General features: G+C 35.5%; 1 protein-coding gene across 1 annotated transcript in view; it reads right to left on the bottom strand.

Moving 5' to 3' along the window:
* Positions 1–13172: 13172 nt before the first annotated feature.
* WDR27 (WD repeat domain 27) overlaps positions 13173–27742 on the bottom strand; it is a 56396-nt gene continuing 41826 nt past the window's right edge. Inside the window, exons 22-24 of the mRNA XM_061471335.1 lie at positions 25530–25632; positions 13636–13734; positions 13173–13538 (exon numbers count right to left, since the gene is read on the bottom strand). Of these exons, the coding sequence (XP_061327319.1) occupies positions 13479–13538; positions 13636–13734; positions 25530–25632 (262 nt within the window). The 3' untranslated portion in view covers positions 13173–13478. The remainder of the gene's footprint in view (positions 13539–13635; positions 13735–25529; positions 25633–27742) is intronic.

Raw genomic sequence — 27742 nt, 5'->3', positions numbered from 1 at the left:
CTCTTTATCCATATGAATAGTTGTCTCATGAGTATGTCATGAATATTGGCATATGACCTATTCTAGCTATAAACCAAAATACTGTCCCTACCATGCACTGAATAAATCTCAGTCACTTTTGATGTTCTGTTAGTTTTAATTGTAGCAGTATTTATTTTTACTTTTAAATCGTTCCAATTTTTAGTCTAGGAATTTGTAAGGTAGAAGCATAGTGGAAATGTAAATGGAACAAGAGGATGCACAGTGGATATGGTTTGAATATTGACCATTAATGACCTGTAACTTAAGTTTAGCTCTTAGGTAGCCCTTCATTCTAGGTCTTGAATATAATTCTGATAGACCCTCTCATTTGTTCTTCTCTTGAACTGTGAGGCCATACTTTGTACTCATCAGGCACAAAAGAGCAAACAGTAAATCAAGTAATGTCAGAGAAACGGTATACATGTCTAAGTTGAAAGGCACTTTGAAACTAGTATACACTATTCTACTAAATTAAAGTAAGTGCATTTCATATATGCTTTTTATACTCTGCTCACTGGCATCACTTCTTTCAAATCACTGCCCATCAAAACTCCTAAAATAACTCAGTGGAACAGGAAGTGCTTACAGAAGTGGAAGCTTAAAAACTATGACTGTTTTTCAGTTCAGCTGTAAGCACTGTAACAGGTGGGCCAGCTGTAGTGGTGTCAGTCAAATGGATTCGAGACCTGATATCATATAGATAGTTACAAAACTATTTAATGAAATATATAAAAATCTCTTGTTTCTTTACAATTTCCCATATAGTGCAATAGATTAAAGAAAATCATCTCTTCTCTAATACAAGTCTGAATTAGTCTTTACTAATATTAGTCTTTACTAATATTAGTCTTTACTAATACAAGTCTGAATTAGGCAATTAAGCAAATATATTAACATTTGTTTTCCTTATCTTGGTCCTCAAGAATCAAAAAAAAAGTCTCTTCCTCCAGACTCCATCATGGTCTGTTTTGTTTGCATCTCTTTTTTGAAGAGGCCAGAAATGCTAGCTCTAGTCCAGGGCTCCTTTGCATGCACACAGGAGATAATATGGCTCATTTCACTGTATAAAATTCCCTCACACTGATCAGTTTTTATTGGTTATATAATAGTCATATTTTCATGAAATGTTAATAGCGATTTGCCTTTTAAAATAACCTATCTGAAAGAAATATTTCTGCCATTCTAACACACCCTGTAGTTCTTAATTCGCAACCTCATCATTCCATCTGAATGACTTAGATAACAACTGGTTTTATTAAAAAAGTACTGTTTCCTTTTTTTAGAGGTTTTGTTTTACTCTGGGTGGTACTCACTTATTCTCTGTGGCTGAGAGTTTTATAAAGTATTTATGTGCCTGGATGATATAGCCTGGGACCCAAAATATATTTTATTTCTGAATTATTCCTCCCCATATCTATCTACTGACAGAAAGTTAATTTTATTTTTGGGTATTCCACCTTTTCCTCAGGAAAATATTTGCAGACCATAGCAAATTCAAAAGCCAAACCATGGTCTTAATTGACATACTGCATATTTAAACATTTTCAAGAGAAAGGGATATTCTGTTGTAAAATAATAAAGGCATATAACTGACACTTACAGAAAGTGGAGTCATACTTATTCCATACAGACCTTTGTAACACTTACAGGAACCTTGAAATAATGCATTTCATTTTCAAGATGGGCCTTATTATTTACAAGATGTTCTGAAACCTCTGTTTCTGTATCTAAAGTAAAAGTAACAGGAGCTGTTAAAGTCATGAGATAGCAATGCTTGCATAACACTTGGTAAAACAGTGGGAAAACCAGCTAAACCTGCCAGATTAGCAGCTTCCCAATGGAGAGTATATCATATTCTGCAGTGCAAACAAAACATTTTGAAGTTGAGTCATTCATAGACAGAATTTGTTCCAACCTTCAAATATAGAGTAAATCTGACATTTGGAAAGAGAATGCACTGAGAAGTGAAAAACACTTCACTCAATAAGTATCATAACTGCATGCACACATTATTGATGGAAGAACCTCAAAAGTTGGATTTCTGAGTAGATGCCAGCTAGCTAGCTAGAATTTGTTCAAAACTTTCAGATCTAATATAGATTACAAGGAAAACAAAGTGGTAGTGTGTGTTCATACTTCATACTAAAAATACAACATTCTGCCACACAGAGCAGGAATTTTGGAAATCCTCATGAATTTTGAAAGTAATCACAGTTTGGGTGTCCTTTATTAGGTTATTTTTAACCTTAGGATGAGTTCTAATAGATATTTAACTAAAATAGCAAAATGAAAAGGTTATTTTTCCCAAATAGCACCTTTTTTTGCAAGTATTATTACTTGTCAGTAGGTAAATTATATATGATAGGTGTTTATAGGCATCTATCGTTATCATTGTGTTCCTCTAGACTTTTGAACTGCTTTGTAAGCGAAACCAAAAAAGATATTTCTTAATTTTGTATCCGACTTCATAGTAAAAAGGCCCTGAAAATAAAATGGAAGCAATGCAATTTTTAGTTAGAATCACAGGAGAAAATGTCACGTGCTCCAGATGCAACAGAATGCTGCCAGATGTAGTGTGATATTTGGTTTACAGTACAATTGCTTGGAAGTTCTCAAGATTCATCTGATGGCTCTATATCTACTACTTTTAAGAAATTCTAAAACAAATATTAACACTTGAAAAAGTAACCTTCATGTCATATTCTTCATAAATTTGTAAGAACTGTAATCTTACTTTATGCCTTCTCTTAGAATGACAGCTCTGAGATTTATTTCCTTTTCCTTATTGTATTATTAATTATATTTGGATCTATATATATATTTTTTTAAAATCTCTACTATAGCAAAGTTAGCTAAAATCTGATAACTGGAATCAGCTGTTGCTTTTCACTACTGCAGGCTTTTCAACCCTAGTTCGGTTCAAATTCAACCTGGGCAGCTCAATTCTGATTATTCTGTTCTACAAAGGCTCCTCTACTACACTCCTCATCACATCTCAAAACCAGAATTTTGATTGTAAAAAACATAATCTGCACTGGCACATGCTACATTTTAATGTAAACTAAATGAGTGAAGAACAACCGGTGACTTTGCAGGGCTACTGCTGAGACAGAGCTAGTAAAGTCTAATGGACTCAAGCAGCCTCCATATGATCAGTATCTGTACCAGAATCCCTGGCCTATAATAAAAGTGTCCATATTACATAAACTTTTTCATTGCCTGCAGTATGCCAGACCTTATAGAACTAAAAGAAGAAACTGGTGTGGAATAGCTGCCTTTCAAAACTTTTGAACTGCAGTAGATGCATGATAACAATTCTCTCTATGAGGTCCATCACTTATACTGGATAATATGCTGTTAGCATATGAATCATTTTACTTTTAACATTTTTACTAGCAAAGGATGTTTCATATCGATAGTAGAAGTATTTTCACCTTACCTGTGAGGCTTACAAGTGTTAAAATAAATCCAGAAAATTCCAGTGTTCTGAAAGGTCCCTTTTAATTTTTCTCAAATGCTTAAAAGGAGACAAAAGCCAAACCACAGACCAACAGAAAACTCAAAGGTGACAAAACCAGAACTGCATGATGAAAGATCTAGTGTTCCCAAAGTTAAAGCATGTTATTAATGGCATTGTCCAAATGCCTCTTAAACACTGACAGGTTGGGACATCGATCAGTTCTCCAGGAAGCCTGTTCCAATGTTTGACTACTGTCTCTTTAGTGAAATGTCTCCTCACATCAAGTCCAAACCTCCCCTGACAGATGAAGCTTTGAGCCATTCACACATGTCCTGTCACTGGATACAAGGGAGAAGAGGTCAGAACTGTGTCCACATCCCCATCTCAGGAAGTTGTAGAGAGCAGTGAGGTCATCCCTCAGCCTCTTTTCCCACACTTGACAAACCCAAAGGCCTTAGCCACTCCTCGTAGGAGATGAGCTTAAATGAAAGTCATGAATGTTGAAGTCCCATATGTGGATCTATGGTAAGGTATGGCATGGTAAGATACGGTATGGTATGTCAGTTGGAAAATGATCTATTTCTTTCAGGTAAGGCTCTTGACTGAATAAGCAACTAGCTGGATTGAATACAGCTACAGTTCTGTAAAAAAACTTGTCATAGGGTGTCTCAGCTACTATGATATTCTAGACGAAGTAGATATATTGCATCTGAATTATGAAAAAGCTTAGATGAACCAATCCCCTCAGATTACAATGCCAGTATTTTAATGCATGAATTAACGTAATCATTAAGCATCTCAAATACCACTCTTTAGAAACACAGTGGCTAGGAACAATGGTGATTCCAGCTGCTGAATTTTTCTACGGGGTAGGAAAAAGGATCACAGGATCCCCTTCCCAGCCTTCTCCAGTTCACACTGCAAGCCTGAAAGGAAGAAGGCAAAGGAGAAGTCCCCACAGCTGCCAGATCAGCTCACAGGGGTAAACTTGTTAGGGAGTGCAGAACCAAGCACGTATGAGCCTGCTGTACTTTATGCAATGAACTGGAAAAAAGAGGCACAAAAGGTAGCTTTAAAGAATTTTTGCTTCCCTCCTTCCCCTCACTATGCTGTACACAGTTCACATACAGCTAGGAGCTGGGCCAAAATGCTTGGTGTGGCTATCATACTCCTTCTGACAGCTGGAATCATTCTATGTTGCTATTTTAATTTGAGACAGAAGAAGTTGTGTCTGTTTTTCTTTTCATATTTAATCTGTTAGCTAAGACTCTTCCCTTTCCAAAAGCTCATTTAGAATGCAGTTCATTCCATATTTTCTTTCCCTTATATTTTAACTAATTGTATATTTAATGGCTGAACTCTGCTTTTTATACATCCTCTATACATTTACATCATAATTGCCAAGCATTTTGGCCCTAAGTTTCTTAAAGACCGTGTAAAAAGGAAGAATCTTCTTGGAATGCGAGTACTTGAATTTTATCTAAGTGGGAAAGTGAAACCTACTCCAGAATGGCTTTTAGTATCAGCAAATGTCCAACTGCATTCTATGAATGTTGAGCAAGAGAAACGCATGATAGACACTTTTCAAGATGGCAAAAAAAAGAAATGAGATACCGTAAGGACACCTTCTTAGAGGGCTATGTGAGATAATTAAATTCTAATTTATACTTCTATATAAAAGGCATAACTGAACAAACTCCTAGTGATTTGTCCTTTAGCTCTTCCCATTTGGCAAACCTTCCTCACTTTAGCTTCTCAGGACAGAAGAGGAGACTGTATTCAAAATTCAAAGTACACAACATATATTTCTACATGCCCCTTCATAGAGCATGCACACTTATCCCTTTCAATAGCGTATTACTGGCTCCTGGAAGACAGTTGTGTAGTGTGTGAAGGGAGTAAGAGAGGTTTATTTTGTCTGGCAGTTCTCTTCATGCCCTTTGAAAAAGCATTTTTTTTTCTGAGGCATTGAATACACTGATTTGCAGAACTGTTAATTCAAGAGCAACCTCTTCTAGCTCTCAGGAAGTCTGAAAACCAGGCCACGGGCATCTCAGTTTTCAGAAAAAAAGGCTTAACTAAAAGTGCAGAAAATACAGTTCCCAACCTTGCAGCTATCTTCTCTCTGCAGAGCCTTCAATCCCTCCCTCTAGTCACTCTCGTAATCTCTTCATTATCATCACTTCTCTCCCCACACATGATCTTTCCATCCAGTTCTTACATAGTTAGTCTCCACCATTTGCTCTTCACTCTCATTTTCTATCATCTGATGATTTCCAAGAAGCTGTCTGCTCTCCAAATTATCCCTATGACTACAGTTAGTGCCTTTCCTTCCTACTCCCAGCCAATACTTTCTTTTCAGTCCAGAGGGGACCCCCGCCCTTCATGTGTAGATACTTGGTAAACAGAATTTACATTAAACAGCTGAGTAATCAACTGTTTAGTACCACCCCTTTCAACCTAGTAGTACCATTCAATAAAGTATACCCTTGTAAGAAATGCAGTAAAGATTTTATAACAAACCTGCTATGAATTGAGAAGCATGCCACTGCAAGATTAATCTAAAATCATGTGGTGTACAGCTGTTATTTGTTGGCGACACACTTAGAATGGCCAGAGTATCCCATGATTAAGCTGAATTATAATATCCCTTTTACTTTACAGAAGGCTTTTTCTTTCTTTTGTAAAAATCTGCCATCCTTCTTCAGAGTTGTCATACGTATTGACAAGAATTTCTTTGGTACAAACAATTTTTTCCACTAAACATCAATTCCTATATTAATTGGCACACAGCACCACAGGGTTTTCTTAGAAACTGCAGAAGAAATGATCTTCCTGCTATAAGTAGAGATATACATGTGCAGTGAGGAACTCTGATTCTGAATTCTCAGGGATTGGAATAAATTCAGTAGGACTATCTGTTGTGTGACATCAATAGGTTCTCCACAGGCTTGACCACTCTCATAGCAAGAGTATGATACAACCCAAAGCCCTACACTGTTTTCCATCAAAGCAGCTTTTAAGAAAGCTTGGCAAGGGCCAAGATTTCCAAATGTAACCAGTGACTCAAACACAGCAGCCAAATGAGGCACTGTAAGAAACCAAGTCCACTTTGAGAATCTCCCAAAGGTGAGTAAAGATGAAGCCCCTCTGTTCCCAGAAGCCACATAGGGTAGGATTAAATTTAGGATAAAAGACAAACTATACCTCTGTGCTTTGCCTGAATTTCTAAATTCATTTAGCTGTTGAAAGTTGAAAGGTTATGCAATTCTCTAGATTTGAAGACTATCTCACAGGTTATTAACAAGTTACGGCCTTGTAAACCACACAGTGGCATCAGTCAGTGACTGCTAATGATTTTTTTAAAAGTCCTGTCTTACATAAAAAAACCCAAAGGTCTCACTCACTGTCATAATGATTTATTTGCTCACAAGCACTCAGCATGCTGTTACCTTTTGCAGAGATCTTTTTTACTGCAGTGCTTGGTCCAGGGAATCCAACTTCTCCCTCTGATAAGTCTTATTTATGAGAATTATAAGAATAAGAAAGGGCACATGAATCTGCCTTAGACTGCATTATGTTAGTATCTTAGTACCATTTACAAGTTGATCAAACTGGAACAGCCTTTAGCCCATGAAAATTAAGATAAATTGTATTAAGTTCCATCTCAGGTGTTTTTTTGTTTACAATTAATACCAAGATAATAAATCTGTACATTTGAGGATAAATGAAGTATATTGAACATGATGGTGAATGAAAACAGAATGTTAATAAAATTAAGGCAGACTGTGATTTCAGTAAATTGGATAGAAAAATTAAACTTATATGTTCATTAAATTTAAGATATGTGTACTCCAAATCCTTGTTTAATTCCCTGAGGTTACACAAATGAGAGTACAAAATCTGGCTAAAAGACAAGGAAATACATTCGGAAACCTCAGAAAGCATGCATATGAGGTCAGCAGCAGGCTTTTTTTCTTTTTAATGCAGCTGTCTTCTTTGGCTGGACATAGGTAAAGGAAATAATTTCTCAGCAGACACAAGCTGCAGCACAGCCTTTGGCTGTGACGGTCTGCATACAAAGCCTGCATTACTGCACACTACTGCTCATAAAGACAACTGATGAAATTTCTTCCTCAGCACCTTAAAGTAGTACATAGAAAGAGAACAGGTTTGTGAAATAAGTGAAGAGTTGAAAACTCGATGTTAAGAAGCATAAGGATGTGCTAAGAAAACCACTAGTCTCTCTCTTTTGCAGTCTGCTCTGTTTTGTCATTTAATTTGAATCACACTCTGCACTTGAAGATTCTCAGCCAAGCCAGCTGAGTGACTGCATATACAGCAACAGACAATCAAAAGAATTAAGTCAAACATGCTAGCTTAAACTGCTATAGTTGCAAGCATGCTTTATTTAACATGTAACCTACATTTTCATAGGAGTACAAACCCTTAAGATGGCAGCACAGCAAATACTTGAAGGTCTCTACAGTAGAAAGTCCTAAAGTAAAAAAAAAAAGAGTAGGTTTGGGAATTCTTGTACTCAAGAATAATTAACAACTCAACAGTCCATTTCTGATGAAAAAAACCCACATCTTTGCTTCTTCTTTATCAATAATTCCTGAGCAGGACATTACTGCATTTAGAGAACTATGTTTCATTAACTGTATATTATGTATTATGTAAATTAACTGTAGCTGTTTAACATGCATAGTAGAGGTATATTGAGTTCCAGCTCAGGAAATCTGTGAATTTTCTCAAATTCCAGGAAAGTATGTTTTCTGAGATGAATAGTAACCTACTTGCAAAAGCCTATTACTTCTGAAGATATTTAAAATCCTAAAGAAAGTAATCTGTCTTCAGAGTTTTAGCAGGTGTCCTTTTCCACAGATACGCTTACACCCCTAGCCTCAGTTCCTAACTTTCTGAGGCTTCAGAAAACCCATTCTAGCCTTTATATGTGTGGATCTTTTTATTTTCTGAGACAGTACAAGAGGATCTCTGCCCATTGGCTGCTACAGAGTTGACAGATTTTTGTTTAAGTGAGGTATTAACTCTGATCCTGACTGCTTTTCTCAGACTTCATCTCAAGCCTTTTCATTGCTACCTCGCTGCTTTCTTGTTCCTTATGAGAGCACTCACACACTCCTGAAGTTTTTCTGACATGACAACAGCTTCCCCTCAGATGTCCAAGCTAGCTTTATTTTCCATCTTCTACTTGTTTCATGAATATATAGGTTGCTCAATCCAAAGGTAGTAAATAAGACAAAGGTATTTTACCAAGTAAGTTTTCAACAAGTATCTATAGAAAACTTTTTAAAACCAGATTCTTGAAAGTTATTCTCATCTTCAAGCAGAATTAATTTTTTTTAAAATACATTTCAGAAAAGCAAAAGAAAAAATTGAATTTTAAGAATCTGATAGCATTTTCTGGCCTTTGAATTTGATCTTATGGAATAGAAGATCAGAAAAGCTGATAGCTGGCTCCTTATTCCTCTCAGAGATAAAATTACAGGAGAGATAAAACCAAAAATTATGAAACTACATTTACAACTAGCTTTGATGTACTTATGGATTATGAGAGGGAGTAATTGGGATCGGCTGGGACAAACAGTAGGGTCAAAAGAACCATGCGAAAGAGATTTCCTAACTTCTGTGATACCATATTAGAGGTCAAACCGGTCACAAGTTTTAAATCCACATGATCTAGTCTGTGACAAGATGGCCCTGAATCCTAAGGAAGAATATCATGCTGGAAAAAATGTGCTCTACACAGGAATCAGGAGAGACTAATACAATACTAAAGCCAAAACTCAGCAAATTAAAGTCTGAAAAAGAGTTTTCCACATCACTACAAAAGCTACCTCCATTGTGGAAAATCTTATGATTAAGTGAACCATCAATGGTGAACCAAAATTGCAACAGAATGGAGTTTTCATACAAGTTGATTTAAAGTGAAATCTCCAGATGTGACCCCCAGGAAAAATATACTTTGTTAGGAGCTAGTAAAAGGTGATAACTCATATTTCCAGACACATCCAAAACCACCTGTAGCCAACTCTGACTAAGCTGTGGTTTTAGTGTGAAATCGTATTACTATCTACCTGAGACCCACAAGCAAACATCCTGACTGGGAACACGAAATATGTCCCTCTTCAAGCAGGTCAGCAGAAAATCAGTATGAAATTTTCAGTGGCTCCCACGCAAATCTAGTCTGTGAGAGTTTCCAGATCTCTACTATTCATTTAACTTTCTCCAGCTGCCAAGTAATACACATGTGGTGAATTAGTATCTAATCTAAATGTGCCACAATATAATAACACCTAAAACTACTGTTATTTGAAATAGCTGTACTTCTAAACATAAAATCAGACTTATAAATCAATACAAAATAGATATATTCTATTGAGTATAAATTTTCATTAATAACTACCACACATGTAAATTAGATATTTTATGCATAAACAAGCCACTAGCTGAGCGTACATGGTAATCACAAGATGTTAATATTTACTACACAGCAATTTTAAATTGTCATGTCTCCAGTAACAAGAGATTTATGGAGCTTGTATATATAGCACAGAGAATAATTCAATTTGCAGGAATAACATGAAACCTTATCATCCAGTCTGCTTGAAGGTGAACACTGAACTCAGACCAGGTTGCTGAGGACTTTGTATATTTTAGTCTAGTTTTGATCTGTGGAGTTTTTTTAATCTTGAAGCTATCTCTCGGGATATCAGTTGGATGGTTACATCATACTGTCAGATATTTACTTCCTTTAAATCTATAGACAAAGAGAATAGAACAGATCTTCCATATTTCATATAATGCAAATTATATTTTTGATTATTTTTCATCAAATGCCCTTCAACGACTTATCGAGCATGTGTTTAAATACCTGCATACTTCAAACAGGAAACCTTCTGAGGACTTGAGGAAATGGTCTCATTCAATCTTCCACTCAAAATAAGGTCAATGCTGAACTCAGATCAGATTGCTCAGGGCTTGCTCTATTTAAGTGTAGTTTCTGGTGGGTTTTCTTTCCCTCTCTCAAAGCTACATCTGAGTGTATCAATATGGTGGTAGCAATTGCATACTGAATCTAAAGTTGTGATTCTGTCATAAAACATTAAATTCCAGCACATTATACTGGCTCAGAGTTTGGAGCTTTTTTCTTCTTCTCTGCATTTTTTAAAATTATTTTTCTTAAGCAGCTACTGATGAGGGTAATAATATGCAAGAGTGTACTTGGGCAGTTTTGCCACACAGTGTTCACTCAGCTTGTACAAAGATGAAACCAATACTCAACTACAAGCCACCAAAACCCAGCTGATGACAGTAGTATCCCCATTTGTTTTTATCTTGCTTCAAAAATATTTCAAAGAAAGATGATTTATTGTTCCCATATTTGGAAGATAAGACTCCCACCCTATTTTAACTTAGATTGACTCAAATGTATTATAGTTATCACAATTAAACACTATAATACCCCTTAATGCATTTTCCCTAAAATAGATTGAATTTCAATTAATATTTTTGATAAGATAAATGCTTTGTGCTATGTAAGTTTTGGACAATAAGTGAAAATGAGGAAGTGACAATGAGAATAATGAAACAGATAAATCATCTTGAAAATAAATCTAAGATAATTGCAAAGCTTCTATCTTATTTCTCTTGTCCAGCTTTCATAGCAACCATTTGATAAATCATTCCAGAGTATTATATGATGAAAGCAACAATGCCCCCCATCAGTTAAAAAAAATTGTTATTATACCCATCCGGGTTTTTTCCCTTTTCTTGAAGAACACTTATGCAAGTGAGAGTTATAATAATGGCTGGAACAAACTACCTCATGGACAGGTGCTGGGCAAGCAACCACTGAACTGGAGTTCTGCCAGTACACCTCACTCTTGGCTGGATCTTTCCACAGCAGAAAGCTTAACCGTAATGTTTGAATTTCACTCCTCAGCCACTTCCCTTTTTTCACCCCTTACTTCTTCCCTGCCAGTGTCTCCCATTGAATGTAATGGGGCTTTGTGCAGAGGTTATTCAGAATCCAATATAATTCTTGGTCATATTCATTCAAACTTTGGATGAAACAGGAACAGTGTCAACTTTAAACCCCTCACTAGTGGTAGGTATAAAAATCTTCTATTTTTGGAAACTCTGGTTGCCTAATGAAGTCTTTCTTTCAAGTCATGGCATTATTCTTCACTGATTTAATAGAAGTTTTCTTCCTTTCCACTCCACAGGCTTACCATTTCTTAGCTTCTATTCCTAACTTCATGCTACATCCTATGTTGGAAAGTCCAGGTGATTTTTCTTCTTTTTTTTTTTTTTTTGTGGTTCTGCAACTCCCCAAAAGTACTTATTTAGAAAACATTTAGGAGTACTTATTATACAGATTGACTTGATTAATGGAATTTACAATGCAACTGTAACCCTTCTAAGGAGCAGTTTCTGCACATTCCTTGCTTTTTAGTAAAGTCTTCCTACTAGCATCAGCTTCAAAATCTTCCCCCAAACCATATCTACAGGGAAATTTGTCAGCTGCTTCAAATCCACAGCTCTTGCTTCCCAGGAAAGCTCTTCAAGAAAAGGGTTTCTGGTCCTTGAACTTCAAATTTGGCTCTTAACCAAACTGACTCTACTTCATACAGTTCAGTATTATGGGCTTTGAGCCCCAAGGAACACTTTGCATTTAGACCAGTATGGCTTGTAACCACAGCCACTGTTTACTTTATACCACTTATGGATTCTACCCACCTGATCAACAACTTATTTGCCTGAACATAGTTACTTCAAAGTCTTGATTCACAGCATTATTGCAATTGAGCCTCTAGGCTTTTAACAGTTAAACTTTAATAAGATATTTTTCACTAAAATGCATTACAACAGCTGGACCACAGATCAGGATGCTGCAAGACTACAGATAGCTCTATTACTTGGTATATAATATAACATATTTTTTGCAGAACTCCTTCCAGTGTTAAACCTCAAACTAATTTTTATCTGGGTGCAAAATTTAATAAACTATACCATTTGGTTGAACATTGCATTGCTGAATCCAAAGAACAGAAATTCATAATGCTCACTACAAGATAGCAATTAACAGTTTCTCAGTTCAAACAACACATCGTACACAAGCAATAAAGCTTCCAGCAATTCTAAAATCACAGGAATGCTAGCATCTTTATTTACAAATGAAAGGAGATATGTAAATGTGACAATATTCCCGCATGTAAAGAAATTATGATTCCTCCATAAACATTTTTTGATAGTAACCAGTACAGCCAGTGTTGAGGATGTAAAGAGCTACTGTACACTCTTTTGTATGCAATGACCACTCTTGTCTTTTTAAAATAAGAAGTATAGAAAGCATCAATCCTTCAATGTATTTTCATGTTTCAATGAATGAAAACAAAGAGGGTAAGTCTATAGGATTCAAAACAATATGCAGAAAATTCATGCTGTGGGGAAGCTATTGTTCCAAGAGAAAACATATATACGCAGAAGTCTGTTTTCTACTGCTGCACTATAATTAAACCATTACATTGAAATACAATGCTGTTAACACAGTTTAGTATTAATGATCAATAAAAAATAGGAACTGTCATTGCCTAATACCTAACTTCTTTGGAGTACTTCTTACTTATGATATCTGAAAGGCTCAAAACACAACAGCGTTCAAAACATTGTGATAAAGTTATTACATTATTTATTCTGACATGGCATAATTTAAAATAACATTGCTTTTTAAATCTTTCAGGCCTTTGAGTAACTACAGCACGCCTAAGCCCCTTGCTATTTCCCTGCCCCTACTTACTTCTCTCTTATACTTTCTGAATTAATAGTCCAGTCAGGTAATTTGAGGCAGATGTACATTTTCCCAACATTCAACAAGTACAGTTGTGCAACAGTTCCCATGCCAGAATTCTTCTTTGTAGGCACTTAGTCAAAGCATTTGTCTCTGTAGCATGCAGCATTTTGTATGAGTTTATAATTGACACAATAACCACAGTGGAAGTAGATGAACAACCCCTACAGCCACACAGCACTTTGGCAGGTGAATAAAAGAGTAGTAAAAAGCAAGCTTATAGTGAAGATTTTGCATATTTTAATTACAAATAGGGGGAAAAAAAGCAATGACTTACCTGTGGAGACGAGGGACTAAAAGTCACATTGATAACAGATTCTGTGTGTCCACGCAGTTTATGTGAAAAAGTGCTTGAACGCATTTCATATATGTAAGCCTAAAAAAAACAGTAAAATTGTATTCACATTTAAAAAAAAAAAAAAAACACAAAATATTTTGGAAGAAAGAAGTTATAGTATATGAAGACTAAAGATTCAGCCTACAGAGAAGTTAGAAAAATTTCGTAATAGCTAAACAGATAGAAAAGTCACCAACATCTTAAAACTGATTTCTATAATTCAGGATAATTTAGCAAATGCTTAAGTTCAATCAAAAAAAAAAATATTTAGAGAGAGTAACACAATCTTTTCCCCTTAAATAACAAAACATTAGTTACATTTCACATAGGCAGGTAAAATGACCCTTTAAAAATGTATTTTAAAGAGTGTCCTTCAGAATTTAAACCATTTATTTTAAGTAGAAATATGTATAATCTAAACCCAAGGTTTAGAAACCTTAGTTTCTAAATTAAAAAACTCTTAAGTTTGTTGTTACACTAAAGAATATTTTTCAGTCTCTACACAGGTCTTTGCAGTTTTTAATTAAACAGTATTGAATTCAATAACAAGTCAATAATATTACAAGTGATGTGGATATCAAAAATGAGAAAAAGCATACTCTCTGCTTTTCTCCTTGAAGGAGAAAGGGAAAAGTACTTTCCAAGGAGTAAATTAATTTCAAAGCAAATTAATTATATTCTTTAATGAAAAAGTACTAATGCAAAACTGCATTAAGAAACGAATCCAGAATTCAGTGGAAGTCATAGACATACTGATGAAAATGGCTGCATTGTGGTGTTAAATTAGCATTATCATACATAAATAAAACAGAAAATTATTCAAAATAAATCCTGTAGTATAAGTCCTCCACATAAGAAACACTTGAGAGAGTCACATACAGGCACATAAGATTGTTTTAGACTATGCCTTATCTAGTAAAAATAACAATTATTTGCAGGATACAGTCAGTATGCATACACAAGGCATAGCAAAAAAGACACAAATGTAGATGCAGACTTACTTTGTACATTCTAAATAAAATGTGCCTCTCAAAATAACATATTGTAAAGCATGCAAAAAATAGTCAAATACAACAATCCAAACTTTTCAGTCACAACAAAAAAAAATGAAATATTCCCTTGTCTTTACTAAATCTCTGCAGTTAAGACTATGAACATGGAATTAGGAGCACAGCCTAACATATATTAACCCAAACTGCATAGACACTGTAACAACAATATATCACTCTGTGACATTTTTTCATTGATACCACCCTTAACTTAGTCATCATTCAGAACCAAGGCAGCTGAGCTTCCCATAGCAGATGGCAAACTGCTACAAGATGTGTGTCCCAAAAACCTGTGGACTCAATAGACAGTCTTCCCAATTTATTAAAAGATTCATGGACCAGTGTAGGTCCTGAAAAACACTTAATGCCTCACTCGGAAAACAAATCTTATCAGTCAACTCCAAAGATTATCTAGTCCAAGCCAGCCCTGAAAAAGCACTGGATAGTCCTCAGTGTCAAATATTCCATTCGTGACCATATTGACTGAGAGGTAAACCAACAGGCCAACTGTAAATCTACTTAATTGCATTCATTTTATATACCTCACATATGCTGGATTCAGTCCAGGGTATAAAATTAAAGACAACTACTGGCATAAATGAAGTACTTAAAAACAGACAGAAACATAGGTATCCATTTTTAACCTCTTGATTTTACGTAGCATTCCACAAAGATATTGCCATACTAGCTGGGAAAGTAGCACAATTCCCAGTAATGTGTTAAAATCATTGAGTCCTTCCTAAAAGGATACAGCAAATGCTTGGTAATTGAAATTCTCCCTTAAAAAGTAAGGCCCTCCTCCCTACTTTTCAGACGTCTCAGGAAACTGGTCATAATAATGAGTATTTGATTGCTAGTAATAAGAAAGCAGATTTTTTTTATGTTTGTTTTAAAGCATACGGCCCCACCACAATGCCATGACTTATACCATCTGGGACATGATCAGTTCACAAGGGAACAGATAGGAAAGGGGAACCCCAACAAGATAAAAGTGATAGATATGATGCCACAAAGAAAACCATTCTGCTGTGTTTCTACGACATGAAATTATTTTTCCTGATGGAAAGTACAGAATTAAAAAGAACTGAATGAGGAAAATACTGGAGATAATTGAATCAACTCCAAAATTCATAGATTTATGAAACTCCTATTGCAAACAATTACTTCCATTCATAAGCTAATTACTCTGCAATTGCAAGTTGTTTGAATGCCTGAATCGGTTCTTCTGCATATACTAAGACCAGTCTTTGGCAAACAGGTATAGGCACCAGACAGCACTATGCTGTCTATCGCACATCATCTTTTCCCTTTCTGACCCCAAACTGCCCTACATTTACTTTTTAATCCTACTTTCCTCCCTCCCTTTCATATAATTAGGCACAAAGAAGAGGGAAAGTCAAGGACAGCAGGAGTCAAAGCACCAAATGCTCAGAATTACAGATCTACAATGCCTTCCAACAATTTCTGAGCTAAGAAGAAACATGGCTTCATGTTTTAACCAAGGGAACATACCACAGAGAGACATCGTTAGTGAAGCTGAAATTTTTCCATCCTAATCTAGTGGCTTATAGACCTTTGCCAAACTTATCCAATAAAAATTAATTTTCCATTCCAGGTTCTCAGTTTAATTTTGGGAGTACATTCATTTTTGGCTTAATCTCTATGTCCCCATTCCTCTCTGTAAAGTAGATGTGATAATATTTCAATGTTGGGTTGGTTTTTTTTTTCAAGACAAATCCAATGCTTGTGAAACCCAGGTATTCTAGTAATTTATGCTCTTCCACACAGTTTCTAAATCAACCATTTGGCTCATACATTTCTTTCAAAAATAGCTATGCAGCAGTTGTGCAGCTTCAATAGAATCTAGCAAGCATGTATTCAGTTGTCTAAAAGAGATGACATCTAATCACACCTCTCAACCTAAAAAGCACTGAAGGTCTTACAGAAATTATTTCAAGGCCTGAGCTAGAGGGTTGGCTGGGATGCAGCACTCTTGTGAGTCATCACATTGTGTAACAAGATTCACTTAGACAGAAAAATAATGACAAGCAAGTACTGAGAGATGCCCACCTGTAGCTAACCACTGAAGCATTCATCAGCTAGACAAAACACAGAACATGAGTGGGAACACAACTTTCCCTTGTACTTTATTCATACAATTCTATCCTAACAGAACTAGTGTTAAGCTTCTTTCTGATACTGAATTTCTAGCCCTATAAACATGAAATATTTAGGGTTGGCGGTTCAGCTTAACAAAAAAAAAAAAAGTGGTAGATTCCCTAACATCCCAGAATAGTTTATTATGTAGTGGCAGCTATCATCTTCTCTTCCACTTACGGTAGCTTTAAGGAAAGTATAGCAAATATTTTAAATTGGAGAAATCTTGATGTGTAACACAATAAAATGTGATTAAAAGAAAAATATCACCATTAAAAAGTATATAAAAACAGATTCTATTTAAGTAACTCTGATCACAGATGTTTAAGCTAGCCAGTGATAGTCTTAAACTCTGAGAATAAAAGTCAACTTGGAGCAAGATTGAAAATAAACTTTTCAGTAAATTTATTTTTAACTTCAATTAAAAACAAAAAGGAAATTGTATTTTAACAGAAATTACATTCAGGTATTCATAAAAAGTGGAATAACTCCAGTATAAACATTCTCTTACTGTAGCCTGCCATCATTCTAGTTTTACTACATTTTGAAGTCATTCAAACTGGTTTTCTATTCTATACTTACGAGATATTTTTTTTTAGCATATTCTTCTCTACAGAAAAAAACTTAAAGAACAGTAAGTGGATTATAAATGATACCATAACACTAGCCAAAGAAGAAAAAAAAATTAAAGTTGAAAATATAAATTCAATGACAGAGGAAGAACAGATTTTCAGCAAACCAGATGTAATAAAAAAGAAAGCAAAACAGTCTAGGAAGTACTCAGCAATCCCCAAAACACATATGTGCACATAATCTGTTATAGACTTTAGCCAAAGTCAATCCCTTTTTTTTATATTAAGACCAATTTCTTGTAATAAAAATACTGCTTCAGTAGATATTGGCATTTCCTTTCCATTTCTGTCCAAGGGTCAGCCAAAAGTAAAAATCGTTTACCTGTACCAATAGCTTCCAAACAAGTTTCCTGCACCTATAACCACATACATATTTCTGTTTCTTTTCTCTTGAAGTTTGAAGAAAATTTGGAGTAGTCAGTTTTCATTAACCCACAGTGTAAGAGCATATTTAGCACCTTACACATACATACAAACTTGTGCTTTCTTCTTTAAGTTTGTAGCAAGAGACAAGGAAAAAGGGTGAAGATCCCTTCTTAAGGGGAAGGATTGATATCAACATGGAAAACTACTTAATTGTACTGCACTGGTAGAGAGACTATGCTATATAAATTGACTCTTTATCTGCAGAGTTTCACTAGACATTTTTTCCACTGTTTCTTATACTCTGTCTTCAAACGAAACTTGTCCCCATCTGTTCCCACAGCACCCTAGTCCAATCTATTGCCATATGCATCTGAGTTAAACTACTTGTACTCCTACTCCCTCCTGGGAAGGGAAAGAAAGGGAAGGAAATCACAGAACCATAGAATCATAGTATGGTTCGGGTTGGAAAGGATCTTAAGATCATCTATTTCCAACTCCCTTGCCAAGGGCAGGGACACCTCACCCTAGACCATGCTGCCAAAGACTCTGTCCAACCTGGCATTCAACACCGCCAGGGATGGAGCATTTACCACTTCTTTGGGCAACCTGTTCCAGTGCCTCACTACACTCACAGTAAAGAACTTCTTCCTTATATCTAACCTGAACTTCCGCTGTTTAAGTTTAAACCCATTACTCCCTTGTCTTAAATCAAGCAAAGAGAAATACTGAAAGCATAACAGAAAAATTCTCCTTTTTATCAGCTCTTCAGGGACCAGAAAAGCAACAGCAGTTTCAAGAAAAGACATTTATAATTGCTTTGGCTTTAAACTGCAGCACATATTTTACAAACAAATCACAAAAAAAAAAAAAAGAAAAAAAAAAGAAAAAAGAAAAAGAAAAAAAGAGACACTGGTATCCAGGACACTTAATTGGACTTTACAAAAATAAAGCTTTTTTTTAGTTCAGTAGTTTTGCATGGATTGGCCAGCCATCCCTTTCCTATGATTATTTTTACTAATATTTCAAATGAGCTACAGAAGATGGAGGCTTTAAAACCTCTTGATAGAAAAATAAATAATTAATCTTACTTACACTTTTATGAAAGATATCTGGATTCACTAATAAGGTATTAGTCTCCATTACTTCCATTAATGCCAGCAAACCTGATGCACATTCCCACACTACATGATATAATTGTTTGGCTTGCACTCCACCACCATCCCCTGTTTACACTGGGGCACATCTCCCACTGAACCATGTATTTTTCCTCAATCTCATGCTGAAAAAGCACCTGAACTACTAACACTAAAACAAAAAATAACAATCAGCCTAAAGCAGACACCCAGCATGGAAAGTTTCAGCCCAAAATGTTCTCAATTATAAGCAACTGAAAACAGAATTATAGTGGAAAGTGTTAGACTACGGTAACCATAGGCATCAGTGCCAAACCCACACATAATAAAACAGATTTCACAAGTATCCTAAGTGCTGATTAACTTTCTTTAGTCCCAGGACATCTTATACACTTGCCACATGGTAGCATGGAAAGTCTATTCAACCCTGTCACCAAAATGTTGAGCACAGTATGCCCTCTGAAAGGCCCTTCCCCTTCTAAATGCCTCTTGTAGAGGCTGTCTTTGTGGTAGTCACAGGAAGCTGCCCACTATACTAAGATCCAAGTTTCCATCTGAGTTCTTTCGACATACCTACAAAAGGAGTAAGTGAAAATTAATAATGCTCTTTATTATTAAGAAGTTAATATTATCAAGATTGGTCATCTTTCAATTTGCAGGGGTTACTTTTCAATTGTATCAGTGTGCTGGTAGTTATAGTTAAAGGAGTTTGAATTTTCCTCACTAAAAAAATGATTACATAAACCAATCTAAACCATATCTCTGTAAGCCACCCTTTTTAGAAGCTTCCAATTTATATTTTTCCTTATTTTACTTTCTATTTAATTAGTCAATTTCAAAGCCTCATGTATAAGACCAACTTTACTTATCTGCCTGTGGAATTTGTGTAGCACCAAACACTGTTGTATTTAGGTTCCTTTTACTTTTACAACATACTTAAGTTTGGCAGAGTGCAGAATTATTACCTGAAGATTTTGTTCTAAGAACATAGAAAATTTCACTTATCATTACAAAGCAGCATGGTTGGATCACACCCGCTCTGGCCATGCCTCTTTCTGACTGCTGCTGAGATTCTTCTCTATTAACTGAACTAATAATTACATTCCCTGCTTACATGCCAGTGTTGACTGGCAGAAATACTGCAAGATTTACATGATGCAGAGGATCTTCATTCAGATCTTCAGGTATAATAGGAAATCTCATTAGCTTTACAAAGGATTACCCCATCTTAATAAATTTGCAAGCACAATGCAATCAACTTGTAGGTTTATAGGGATATGTACCAATGACACAAAATTCAGCAGCAGTCAAATTTGTGGAGTAGGAGGTATACATATAGAAAACACAAGCCCTCTGGGTATAACTCTATACATATCCTCTTTTGGCACTTCAGTGCTACATGCATTCCAAATGAAATTTGGGTATTTATATCTACTTTGGGTTCCTGTTATGCTTACGTTTGAATATGGGGTATTTTTCAGTAAAGTTATTTTTCTTTAGCAAAAAAGGCTAAGTTCTCATGCTTTCACTCAGCTCTCTAATTACCAAAATTAAAGGTTAACACAGTAACACACTGCAGCCTCATAAAATTCAGTTTAACAGGCCACTAGAAAAAAAAATGTTCTGTAGTGGTTAAATATGCACACATCTATAGCCAGCAGAAAATCCTCCCATAATCTCAACTGCCAGTCTGTTTTCTTGGTGGTCACTTCAGAGGTGCAGAGGCTTAGATAAAGCAATAGTCTGATCCAATCAAGAAGCAAACAAGAACAACTGATGTGCTCAAGCTCACATAATATCATGGTTCATAAAATAATCTCCCAAGGCTAAGATCTGCAATCATCTTTAAAGTTATACCCAAGAGACAACCAAGTAACAGCACTCTGTAAAGTCATGACTGTATTAATAAGAAATCAATATTTATTTCTTCCCTCCTAGGATAATAGGTCTAAGAGACAATCACACTACCAAAGAATCCAAGAAACTGGAGTTCAAGAGTAACACAAAGTTGTATTCTCGTTTGGAAAGGGATAGATTTTCTCCAGCTGGCAGAGAGGTAGTTGCAGTATCTATCATTCGTTCTCTGCCATGGTTTTCCTTCTGCCAAGCAATGTCAGTCATGGTCTTTCCACAGTAAACATTACCAGTGTTATCTTCTCCAGATGTTTTCCCTTAAAGAGTATCTTAGTTAAACAATATGGACATATGAAATAAAACTTGAGCAATATATCATTGGGATACCAAAGACACTGTAAACCAAAACACCCCAAATAGTCCCCGACACTGCTTCATACAATACATTGTGTTCTGCAAGCCTTCTGGTTTGAAGGATAGACCAGACAATATATACTACGCAACACCACTATCAGACATTTCTAGAAGTAATTTCCCAGTAAAGAAGCTATCCTCATAGTTTTCAAACCCTGTATTAAAGTCAACACTACAGCATACTCTACTGTATCAAAGATACCTAATTTAAATATCAATGATACCTCCAAATACTCTCAAGAATAATGAACTACTATTAAACTACTTCAAGTTATAGAGCTCCTTTCACTACGGCTTCTCAAAGCCAAAACATATGTGGCTCAGTAAAGTAGATGACGAGTTTGACAGACAGCAGCGCTGAATTTTGAATGCATTTGTGATTGACAAAATAAGAAATAATATATTTAAAGATAGTTATCCTGATGTAAGAATCAATAAAAATAAAACTAAGAGTTCTATTATACGTATTTTTCTTGTCCTTATAAGTTATTTTCCTAATCCAAGAGGGAAAATAATAAAGATATTATGCTATTTGAGACAATGAATAATGAGACAACTAAATAAATATATCGTAGCAAAATATTAAAATATATTGCTCAGTAGGACTGACACTCTATTTGGAATATCAGCCTCTGTAACTAACAGTTCTAACAGTTTGTATTATGGCAGATGCAGAATCCTGTATCTGAAAACAACTGAGTCTGCAAGCACTATCAGGCCCAGGTTTGCACCCAGCCAGAACTCACAGGTTTGCAGAATTCTTTGGATCTGTCCTCTGATCAGTATGTTTTCAGCATCACTTGTATAATGGAAATTTACTCTAAAACCAGTTTTGTCCAGATGTTAACATTCAGGGATTAACATGTGGTTAGAACTCTAGCGTTATGTATAAGCATCAAATTGCCTTATCCTGCCTCCCGTTACTTCTTTCAGTGCTGATGCCCTCTGGAGAAGACTTCATCTTACTCTCTCTAGATTTGTTGCCCTCACAGTTAGAAAGCATAAATTTAATCCTGGATTTAGAATGTGCTTCAAAGACAGCGTTTTAGACAAGATCCTTTACTTTGATATAAAGCATAAATAAAATGGAAGACGATTGCATACATTACCTGTTATGGTGAAAAATGTCTGGGTTTGCAATATGCGTCAGTCAGTGTGAACTGTAAGCCCAGGTCTGAGATTTGACATGGACAGTTTTATGTTAGCAAATTCCATTTCAGCACTAGGATCAAACATGCCCCTTAAAGACTACAGTTCAAAGAGAGCTAGCAAGAATAAATTTGTAAACAACTAAAGAGCCAAATCTTGATTTCTGAACTCCCTGCTTTATTTTCTGGAAACTTGGAATTTAATCAGAGAACCCTAAGGTCTTCAGAAACAGAAATGAAGAACCTAATTAGATGTGAAGCAAACCAGCTAACTAGTACTACATGGAGCACAGGAAAAGTTTAGCAATTTCTATTTTTAAAGGTAGCATTTAACATCCTCCAGATATTTTTGTCCTTTTAAGACTAAGATTGCTTTGGCCAACAAATGTTTAGGTAAACATAATTGTACAGAGCCCAGGAAAATAGAAATCTAAATCAAATCAGAGTATTTGTCCAGTATCCTTAATGCTATTGTCTGATAAACAGAAACCTCACACTGCCTTTTTGCACAATGGTTAGAAATTAAAATATTATGTGCATTCATTTAAGAAAATGTCACCCATGTCATTTGCAACCTTAGGCTATTTAAGATAAAGAGAAGATATTAGAAGTGTTGACTTTCTGTGTTTTCTAATCACAATGAATTATGGAAAGGGTAATCACAGTTCAAAGCCAGGATACTGCAGGTACCTGCCTTGATCACACTGTCAGGACCTACACGTGTCTTGACAAAGGTTCTCTTAAAGAAGTTGCAGTAATCAGTTAGGGGAACACTTTCAACATGTGAATTACAATATGTACAAATCTCATACTAACACACACAAAAGCAGTTCAAATAAAAACAAGCAGCTGCTTCAGCCACAGAGAAGTTGTACCAAGTTGTTCTCATATAAAATAGGTCACCTACTTTGTAAGTAGAGAAAAAGGCAGACAGAATTTGCATCTCTTTGTTTACAATAGCATATTTCAGTTTTCTAATTCTATGCCCTGTGGAAATACGGTTTTGACTTTTATATTAATCAGTGCAGCCAAAATATTCCCCTCCGTCAAACACTTCAAATATTTTGAAATAAAAAAGGCAGTTTAAGATTAATGTCTCTCAATTATATTCCAATTCTGCCTCCTTAGTTGTAAATTCAATCACATTTGTTAACCACAGGGTTCAAGCATTGCACTTGATAAATTAATCTCTGAGATGATTGAAGATGCAGTTGCTGGTCAGTGGAAAGATACGTAATGTATTTCCAGAATGCATTATTTTGAGGCAACACTTTGCATCCACACTGCTGAAGTTTTGTGCAGCTTTTTGAATTCCAGTGGACATTCACTCATAAAATACAATCTGCAAAAATATGTGGCTTCTTGATGCTCTTAAAACAGTTCCAGTTGCACATCAGTCCATCTGTAAGGATATTATTAGTTTAGCAATGTGAATGAACTATTCAGTGCCATGTTCAATTTTCTTTTTCAATAGGAAACACAAAAGTACATCCAGTCTCAATATTTCAAAGAGAAGCCTCTGAAAAATGCCCTCAAACTGTATTATGTCCTAACAGTACAGATGTAGCAAGAGTCTGAAACTTGACTCCATTTTCCTGAGGGGACAACAACAAGAACAATGAAAGAGCTTTACAGACATACGATGAAAATTATGCAAAATTCCAACCGAAGAGCCATACTAAAAAGTGTTGAGTGGCACAGCGCCCGCCAGGGACCACATGCCAACTGGAGCAGGATGCAGTCCAGATATTCAGCTTCCTTTGACAAGCAGCCAAGTGCCAAGAAATTTGGAGTAATGGCAAAATCAAGTTTTATGCCTTCCTTTTCTTGAATCAGCAGTAATTCCAAATGACTTTAATGCAAAAGAGGAGACAGAAGGTCTTGTGACTGCACCTCTTTATACTAATCAAAATCAACTTTAATTAGCAATCTCAACTAAATATATTTATATCATATGTCAAGAGCTGAGATCAATATTAGATGCATTTTGTTTCGCAAACAAAGCAACAAGTCTTTCTTTTGTATTGCAAGCTACATTTTGAAATGCAAATTACCAAAAACTTGAAAAAAGAAATTTATCATGGAAATGTCAAGAACACATTAGGTATTGCCAAACCTCTAGCAATATGCCAATAAAATCTCTAATCTTCACATGATCGGAGCCAGTATTTCAAAACTAGCCACAACAATAAATTCCTCTTGTTCTGAATTTGAAGTTGACCAAAAAACGCTGTGTCATGGTCCTGGTGAGTCACCAAGAAATACGTAGAGGTTAAATAGCTTTCCTACCTAGTTGTTTTGGAAGGATGTGTTTACAGTGAAACCAACCCTAACCTAGTTTCAAAGGCATATATTACAAGCTAGAAGTCATCTACCTCTTAGAAAACACCAAGAAACTGAGGCAACAATGCAGGACTTACTGAATTAAAAATAAGTGCATAGTCAAAAAGGTAGCAACACACATTTACTCAGGACTTTTCACTAAGTGTAATAATTTAAATACAGTTGACACTGAATGAGAAGAGAACCTGTCTGAGGAGGAAACACACACACACAAAATTACACCATGAATTATCAAAAGTTCTAATTACAGTTGAATGACTTTTTATTTTGTATTCAGCTGATGGGTTCATACAAAACAAGTAATTAAAGATTCATCATGCTGTATTTGGTAGCTTAAGTAAAATAATGTGTAGTTGATACATAGTTCCTAGTGGTCAGATATGTACACACTACATAAAGCTGTGCTACAGAGGTATCATTCCCATCTTTGATGGCACGTGACAATTCAGAGTCAAAAAACTATGAAAACATTCAGAAACAAACTTTTAACAATTACTTTGAACACTAAGATTTGGTTGTTCAGGGATTTTTTTCAGGCAAAATAATGAACATACATTATGTATATCTGTATACCTGCTAATCATGCATAACTGCTACATAAAAATTAAAGATATGAAAGTATAATAGACCCGTTTTGCATCAAGCTGAATCCTAGAAACATGCATAAAAAGACTCCTTTGCGTACAGTAGGAGTAGTTCCTATGATTTAAGAGGAAAATAAGGAGAAACATTACTTACATATTTGTCATCTGATCCACTGGCTATAAACCGTCCACAAGGAGACACTGCAATTCCACATGGATAGCAGCGGCTACTGTGCCCTTCAAAACGACGTTCACACCTTCAGAGAAATTTCAGTCTTATTAAAACCAGCGGAAAACTAGCTCCTTTACTGCCATTTTCATGAAACGCTGCTGAAGTGTCATCTATTTCTCTTAGTCTACAAACTTACCGGAGCAAATCCACCACTTAAGTTCTAAATATCTCCGCAGTAGGATTTTGTCAAAACTGAAAGTCATTAAAGAATATTAACAACTAAAAAGAAAATAAACACACAAAATTGCCACAGGTAAATGCCCAAAAACATACTTGGGCATTGTTTAGTTTACAAAGATCGAAGAATCATTCCTATTTAAAAATGAGAAGCTGCGATGCCTACCACTAAGTTACTGTTAGTTAGCCATCACAGCAGGGAAAGCCAAACTCCCCTGCATTAAAGGTAAGGTGCTGTGAAAGCCAGTCTGCCCTGTGACACTTCAGAAATCTCCCTTGAGTAATTTATAATACCAAATGAAAATCCAGTATGTGGAATCATAACATAGATAATTACTGTTTGCTTTTCTTATACCCAAATCTGGATATTTAATCTGTGCTACTCTATTTACATTCCTACTCCATGTACTAATTTATCTTGTAAATTCAAGAAAGACAATATCCAAATGACAATCAAACTGATAAGTCTAGCTATCTACCCTACAGCTGTAGATAACTTCTTACCTATCTGTGTTAATATAGTCTAAAGGAAAGAACGCATTTAAATTTAATACAAAGAATTAATTTCCTACTTTACATGTTAACATTGCAAGGCACTATTGTAGAGTGAGTTCTTGACAGCTGAGCACACTTGGAACATTTAAAAAGAATGTTTTTAATGAAATGAAGATTAATATCTAAAAAAAATCCATGGTTGTAAAGATAACCTGGTAGCCACTACAAAACTAAGGAAAAAAGTAGTGTTTAAGAGTTGCTTCTATGTTAAAAGACATTTTAATAAAAGTTTCAACCCCATCAGAATTATTGTTTACATGTGAATAACTCCTTTCAGAGCTTTATTTCTGTAGCCATGAGGTATTATTTCAAAAGAGGCATAATAAACTGTTTTCTTCTTTTGCCTTTATTATGAATGTTATCAACTTCACCATAATGCAGCTGTTACACATTCTTTTTTTTTATGCATGCTAGGTCCAGGAACAAATCTGGAAGAGTAAGATCTCCTGCCAACACCTGTGATACACAATTTTTCCTGGCCAGTGAAATCACAGTTGCTGTGTTAATGTGATTGACTGAACCCATATGCAGGAATCTCTAAATCTTTATACCACGTCGTTCTGTTTTAGACACACATGTATATGTAAGAATGCACTGAATACCAAGTTGATTTTGTTCACCCAGGTGAAACAGGCATACTTCAACAAAAACATCACTTTATGACTGATCCAATGGCTATCATGCAGTAAAACATAAAAAAAAGACACATCATTTTACAGAGTCTAACTTTGAACCTTCACAGATAGTACACATTAATTTCTGTATAACAAAACTACTGATACTAATGGACAATTTCAGTATACAGTAACTGGACCTTTCATCTCAGACTAGTTCTACACTAAAACTGTTGAAGAAAACACTACAGTTCAGAGAAGTAATTTCTAAAGACTGTCAATTACTGTGACTAAGGTGTAAAAGTATTCTTTAACTACAGTTTGCACATAGCTCTGCAAGAATATTCAGAGACTTTGACTAATCGATGGCCACATTCGGGTCATTGAATAACCTACTTCAATTCAAGCTTCCTGTTGACACTAAATGAGGATATTAGCTACCTCAGCCTCTTCTCAAATGCAGCAGTCTAACATATACAACCCCAAATTTTAGGCAGTTTATGACAAGCCACATATTTGATTTATACTTTCAAAAAACTTTTTTTTTTCTTGACGGTAATCTAAAAGAAAACATAAAGGGTAAGACACGCTTCTCACACCTCATTCTTCTCACAACACAATCATAATGATTGAGGTTGGAAGGCACCTCTGGAGGTCACCTTATCCAGCCCCCCTCCCCACCTAGACTGTTACTGAGGACCATGTCTGGACGAGTTTTGAATATCTCCAAGGTACAAAACTCAACAACCTCACTGGGCAACCTGTGCCAGTGCTCAGTCACTGGAAATG

Source organism: Pezoporus flaviventris, unplaced genomic scaffold, assembly GCF_033815535.1.
Source record: "Pezoporus flaviventris isolate CSIRO_AGI_PZ_B2104156 unplaced genomic scaffold, CSIRO_AGI_Pfla_v1 ptg000066l, whole genome shotgun sequence".
NCBI lineage: Eukaryota > Metazoa > Chordata > Aves > Psittaciformes > Psittacidae > Pezoporus > Pezoporus flaviventris.
The sequence above is the reverse complement of the archived record's forward strand: the minus strand, read 5'-3'. Positions and strand labels throughout refer to the sequence as shown.